The sequence below is a fragment of the Camelina sativa genome, chromosome 20 (genome assembly GCF_030686135.1).
Source record: "Camelina sativa cultivar CO46 ecotype springtype chromosome 20, ASM3068613v1".
Classification (NCBI taxonomy): Eukaryota; Viridiplantae; Streptophyta; class Magnoliopsida; order Brassicales; family Brassicaceae; genus Camelina; species Camelina sativa.
Genome location: NC_141899.1, coordinates 27,662,382 through 27,668,633, shown reverse-complemented (window position 1 = coordinate 27,668,633; position 6,252 = coordinate 27,662,382). Strand labels below are relative to the sequence as shown.

General features: G+C 36.9%; 1 protein-coding gene across 1 annotated transcript; it reads right to left on the bottom strand.

The window, feature by feature from the left end:
• Positions 1-305: 305 nt before the first annotated feature.
• On the bottom strand, positions 306-5,275 carry LOC104771388 (uncharacterized). Its single transcript, XM_010495898.3, has 15 exons — positions 4,728-5,275; positions 4,183-4,533; positions 3,947-4,087; positions 3,732-3,864; positions 3,515-3,628; positions 3,277-3,425; positions 3,028-3,120; positions 2,542-2,935; positions 2,167-2,293; positions 1,983-2,082; positions 1,714-1,783; positions 1,478-1,630; positions 1,284-1,379; positions 887-1,206; positions 306-786 (listed from the first exon to the last, which is right to left on the bottom strand). Exons 1-15 carry the CDS (start codon positions 4,788-4,790, stop codon positions 571-573), a joined length of 2,520 nt encoding a protein of 839 aa, XP_010494200.1. The 5' UTR covers positions 4,791-5,275; the 3' UTR covers positions 306-570.
• Between the last annotated feature and the right edge of the window lie 977 nt (positions 5,276-6,252).

The following is a 6,252-nucleotide window of genomic DNA, read 5'->3' as shown; positions in this document are numbered from 1 at the left end:
TCTGCAATTATATATCCAAAATTAAACTAACACCTTTTCTACAATAAATATATCCAAAATTCATCACACTTTTTCTACACACTAGAAGAAGATCGACACAGATCCACACTCTAATGCACACAACATCACAAGAGAATGTAAACTAGTAGCTTAATCTAATGATCGTCGTTGGGGAACAAATCCTTAAGACTCCAAACCGCACCTTTTGAACCTCTAGGGTCTAAGGGACGAAACTAAAGAAGAATAAACAGGAGACACACAGAGAGTTACGATTACGAAGAAGACAATCAAGTAGATTTTACTTATTTTTCTCTTGGAAGGCCTTCGGCCTATAAATCCCTTTTTATCTATAATATATATTCGAATACATATTGCATTTTCACTCGAAAGACAGACAAAGACAATCTAATTCACCTATGAGCGTAGGCTAAGGCAAGACCCCTAACTTAAACACGGATCTTTTCCCCTCATAAACCCTAGAAAAAAATTACAGCTTGGAAAACAATACTCCGCCTCACTATCTACCTTGTACACACAAATCTTTCTTTCTCATCCACGAATTGTTCCTAGTTAACTTCCTACAAATCTACTCCACAAACGGCTAAACCATGGCGATATTATTTCGCCAGACCCCGTACATTCAGCATCGCCTTCTTCTGCGGTGCTGAAAAGGGTTTGATCAGAGCAGTCTAAAGAAGCCCCACACGCCATATTGTAGGACTGACATGCTGAATGGCATACCCGTAGTCTGTCGTCTCCGTCGACATCACACTTCTGGATCGATATCTGATTACAGAGGTCATAAAGAACAAATGTTCACTGTCAGAGAATGCTAGTGTCTCACCTATAATCATGAGGAAACAAATAACAAAAGATTGCAGCTCACCCAACAGGCTAGTCTTTTCGCTGCTTCATCACAGTAGCTGTTACCGAAAATATTAAATAACTTTCGAGCCCCACCCGGAAAGAGCCGATTGTAGTTGGGCATGACCACGACTTCCTCAAGCTGTTGAAGAATGCTAGGCTCTCTTGGAGCACAATGTTGCCCTGATATGTCTCTTTCCAACACATCTTTGCACACCAATAAACTCGTAACTAGTTTAGAGCTGTTCTGACATGTGTAGCCAGCATAATCAGAGCAACGGAACTCACAAACCCCATTATCACAGACTCCTCCATGTAGGCTGCATTGTTCGTCACAAACAGCTGTATAGTTTAAAAGAACTCTGTTGTCAGATATAATTGATAAATGTATTCTTGACAATATATATATGGACATTTACCAGTGGAACAGTCGATCCCAGTAAATCCATTTTCACATATGCAAACACCCTGCGTTGTGCATTTTCCATGTCCATTGCAATTATTAGGACATGAACCTGCATGGTGAAAAGCAAAACTTGTAAGTTCAGATCTTACGGAAAGACAGAGACTTGACAAGTACGACAATTTGGTGTGGAAGATACAGGATACTTACGGTTTCTACAGTCATGACCGTGATAACCAAGGAGACAACGACACTTCCCATCAACACAATCTCCATTGAAGTTACAAGAGCTAGGACATTGGCCAAGCACAGAAACTACAGATGTACTGCAGAGTTCATGGTAAGCCGGACAAATTAATTCACCTACAAACCAAAACAATTCATGGTTCAAAAGATTTGTTAACGATATGTTATTATTCTTTCAGGAAGATAAGAGCATTATTTACCATTAAAACCGGGAAATCGAATTGGTCCACCAGCTTTAGGACAGAACTTCCATACTCCCTCCACTGCAACCTATAATTCAACCAGGAAAACATGTGAAGACATTAATAACCGTAAAAGCATGGATCAACGTAGAAACAAGTTGAAATAGAACCGATGACTCTATGACTTGTGTTGTTTCTGACTGCTGTTCAACTATAACAGCTTATGCCCAAAAGTAACAAAAAATTGAAACCCTTGGACGAAGAAGAAGAAGATGAAGAAGGCATACCTCCAACAAATTATTTCTACATCTATGCTGATAACAACCATTCCCCTGTGTCATGGAGCCACGAACAAACCCAGTACGCACTAAAGATGAGGCCATACACCTATATATATGCCAAACACTTTCATGAGCAATATTCCATGTGGATATTTACAAAAATTCAGCGAGACAGTCAACCAGCAATAACCTGGATTCACTCCCTCTCACTTCACCCAACATTCTGTCAGGCGCACGTGCACTATTTATATCCGTACAAGACCCATCTGAATAGGCAACAAAATATGTACAATAATCTGCTAGGGAAGACTGGCCGCCTGAAATATGTTGTGTATCAAATTCATTAGTCTTTACCAAACAAGAAACAAATACAGGACTAGATTACAGGATATCATACTTTAGTTTCTAATCCAGATATTACAACCAAGACAAGAAAAATTATATTTTGCGAATAAAACCAACAGGTTGAAGCAGGTAACAACAACCTAAGTATATATAGTATAAATAAAACTGGAAGATTAAGATTTTTCGTATCAGCATGTTCCAGTTAATCAACAGGATATACCTCTGTTAGGCTGTGGAAAGTATCGAGCCCACTGAGGCAAGTCTCCATTATAGCTTAGAATTGGGCAGTAACCTTCGGCCTCTCTGTTGTATGTACAGCCAGATAGTTGGGTTGTGTTACAATGGTAAGCACCTTTCCACATGTTACATGGAGATGTGACAAACTGGGTCCCCTGGTTCCGACCCCAATCAAGACGGTCTGCCATGCTATAATTAGCCTTATACCAGCCACTATCCTCTAATAGCGCTAGAGTCATTTTTGAAACGACTGATCTTGTGTCAACTGACCCAGTCATTATCTCATTCATAAGCAGTCTTTTTTCCCAGTGGGAACCGGATGTGCCACGTCCGCCTCCATCCTCAAGTTCTAGACCCGAGAAGTTTTGAGAAAATGCCTGATGAACAATTGACATTATTATGACTAAAGGACATAAAACTAAGGTCACAGGAATTAGCTTTCAAAATAATTAAGAACTTTGAAACTTACTCCATAGTGATGCCGCGAATGCATGACAACCCGTGGAAGCACTACGCGTGTCACTAACCGGCCAAGCTTTTCATCCATTTGTTGCTCAGTGACCTAAAATATGAAAAGAATGGCTTATTCCAAGTTGGCTCGTATAGAAAGTTCATTCTCATCCATGTTAACGAAACACAAAAAAAGAAAAAGCGAGGAATGTAAATCACAGCTAACTTTTTTTCTGGATTAGGAGGACATTAATAAGTCATCACATACCTCAGTGCGTCTTCTTTTCCTTTCATCTCTAAAATGCGCAAAGGCATGTGGATCAAAGCCAAGGACATGCATAACCTCATGAATGAGAGTTGCTGAAAGCAAAGTCCCAGATTCTGAAGTCAAATGGCGGTGAGCAACATTGACATGCCCTGAAAAAGACCACAACTCTTGGCTTTAGTTTAAAAATCAAAGCAATGTCAGGGATTTCAAAATATTACTGGAGGAAATGGCCAAATACCAGCAATCGCACGTCCCCATTGATCACGTTCGCAAGCTACAGCCCACGCAAGGGTATTACCAGTAGTGGGTCTTGTGGTTACCAATAGGACTAAATCAGTATTAGCAATACCCTCTGCTTGATTTGAAAGAAACTGATTAGACCAAAATAAACCTAGCAGGACAAGTTTAAATTGACATGAAACTGCCAATCAGAAGCAAAACAGTAATGCAATTACCCTCTACATATTCACGAGGAAGCTGCACACCACCATCTTGTCCACAAGCAGAGTATCCACTTAAACGCAAATTTCCTTTCACAGGTTCAACAGCTAACGCTCTTCTGAACCAATCTGCAGTCTGCTCTAAAGCCTACATGTGCAAGATTTATAAATCAGTCCAACTGTGTGACAAGTAACACTCACTTATCTAAGAAACAAAAGATCAAGTAAACCTTGCGCAGGCGATGCTTTTTGTCCTCCCCAGATATGTCATCTAAAGTGCAGTTATACCAGCAATCACCAGAAACTGGAGGTTTTGCATTAGGATTACACGCAGGGACAGCAGGGAAAGTACTTGAAGAAGGCTCACCCAACTGAGTTCAGTAAAAACAATTTAGTTCACTTACTTAAAAAAATAAATCCCTATCTGTATTTCACAGTACTGAAAAGCTAGCAAGAATTGCCCCACCTTCACAATATCGCCAACTCTTTGGCAATCTCGGTCAAGTGAGTGACCAACAGCATCATAATTTAAGTAAATCCTAATAGGTTGTTTCACATCCTTCTCCTCCTCCTCAGAAACACTAAGCAATACTCTCCCATTATGAGCTTTTGCAGTACTTGTTGGCTCATGATAAACCTGAGGAGTAACTGAATATACTTTCCTACCCGGTCTCTTCCTCTGTTCTATAATCTCATCATGGATACACGAATGAGAAGAGACTCCATCAACTCCACTTTCCACACCTTGCAAAGGCACTCGATGATGATGCCTGGCTTTCCCATCAGCAGCTCCCGACCACAATAAAATCAACAAAACCTGAAACAAACAAGAGGATGACTTCGAAGCTAAAAACAAACGAAAGGAGCAATTTTGCTGAAAAGGGAAAGTTTAACATTTACAACCTAAGCTCTACTGACTTTGTAGCTCAACATTCCTGAATACCCAAAAAAAAAAAAAAAAAAAACAAATCGATAGAAATCAAATAGCTAGCTACTTAAAAAGAAATTTACCCAGGAAATGAAGAATCGAAACTGGAGATTAACAGAGCAATACTGAACTACAACAACCTCCATGAAATTCCCAGAAAATAAAGCTTCACTTCCATCAAATCTCCAACAAATCCTCGATCCAATCAAACACAGTGCATCTCATTCGATTGTACAGAGTTTTTTTTAGCTCACACAGAAAAAAAAAAAGGAAAAAAGCAAATCCAAGCTCGAGGTTTGAAAAAAGAAAAAAAGTGAATCCAATTATTCTTCAACCTCTTTGGAAAATTCAATTAAGAATTAAAATGGAGAGAGAGAGAGAGAAGGGAGAGAGAGTTAGGGTTTTTGGGTAAGACTGATTCAAAACAGGTGATCTAGATTCCAGCAACCTCAATAACAAAAAAAAATTATCTCAGAATTTTTTTTTTTTTTTACAATCTCTCTCTAACAATGAAACAAGTGACACTAAAGGGAGAGAGAAGAAAAAAAGCAGAGAGAGAGAGAGAGAGAGAGAGAGAGTCAAATGGATTGGGTAGGAATGGGTGTAGGGTAGGATATAATGTATAATTATTATTGTTTTTTAAAGTGGGAGTATCAATTTAAATTTTTTTGGGTTATTTTTAGTATAATTATTATTTCTTTTTGGTATTAAATTACACATATACATTTGTTGCATGATTTTCTAATAAAACTGTTGGGGACATTCGCTGTCTTCACTCCAACTCATCATCCTTATCTTAAAAATCAGTTTATATGTTAAAAAATATAATCACAAACGTAAATAAATATCCTTGAGTTTTATGGATTACTACTTTACTTGGATAAAAAAAGGTACAATCTAAAGATATACATAGTATATTAATATATACATTTGGACACAAAAAGAAAAGTATTTTAATAATATACATGAAAGAAATCTTATAAGCTTAAATGTTATATATATATATATATATATTTAAAGTTATTGATTAGTAGTACAGACTTAATTTAAAAAGAAGAACAACAATTTGTATTTTTTTTTTTTAAATTATGTTGTTTGGGATTAAATATAAATAGAGTAATTTAATATTAAACTTGAAATGTTAAGAAATGTGTTACATATGTTTTGGTCAAGTTGAATATGCAAAAAAAAATTATTACTATAGTATAGTTATTTTTTTTTGTCAACAAAATGAATCAACTCAAACGAGCCAATTTGTGGGTAAATTTATTTTATATATATTGATTTTCTATTATGTCATGTTTTTTAATGAAGTATATAATTTTAAACAGAAAATATCAAACAAATATGAAGTGAATACCTCTTAAAATGAATACATGTTAAAGTGGATAGAAAAACCAAAACTATTCACTTTAAAAAAAACAAACAAAGTTAAGTAGATAGAAAAACTATGGATAGGTCTCCATGGATTTACAAAGCATATCTAGACATTAAGATTCATGATTTTCATCCAAGCCCATCCAAAACGTGCAAATACTTAAACAAAAGTTCTCCCACAATGCCCAAAGAGGACCAAATAGTGGACGAAAGTTCTGTTGGTATGAACTT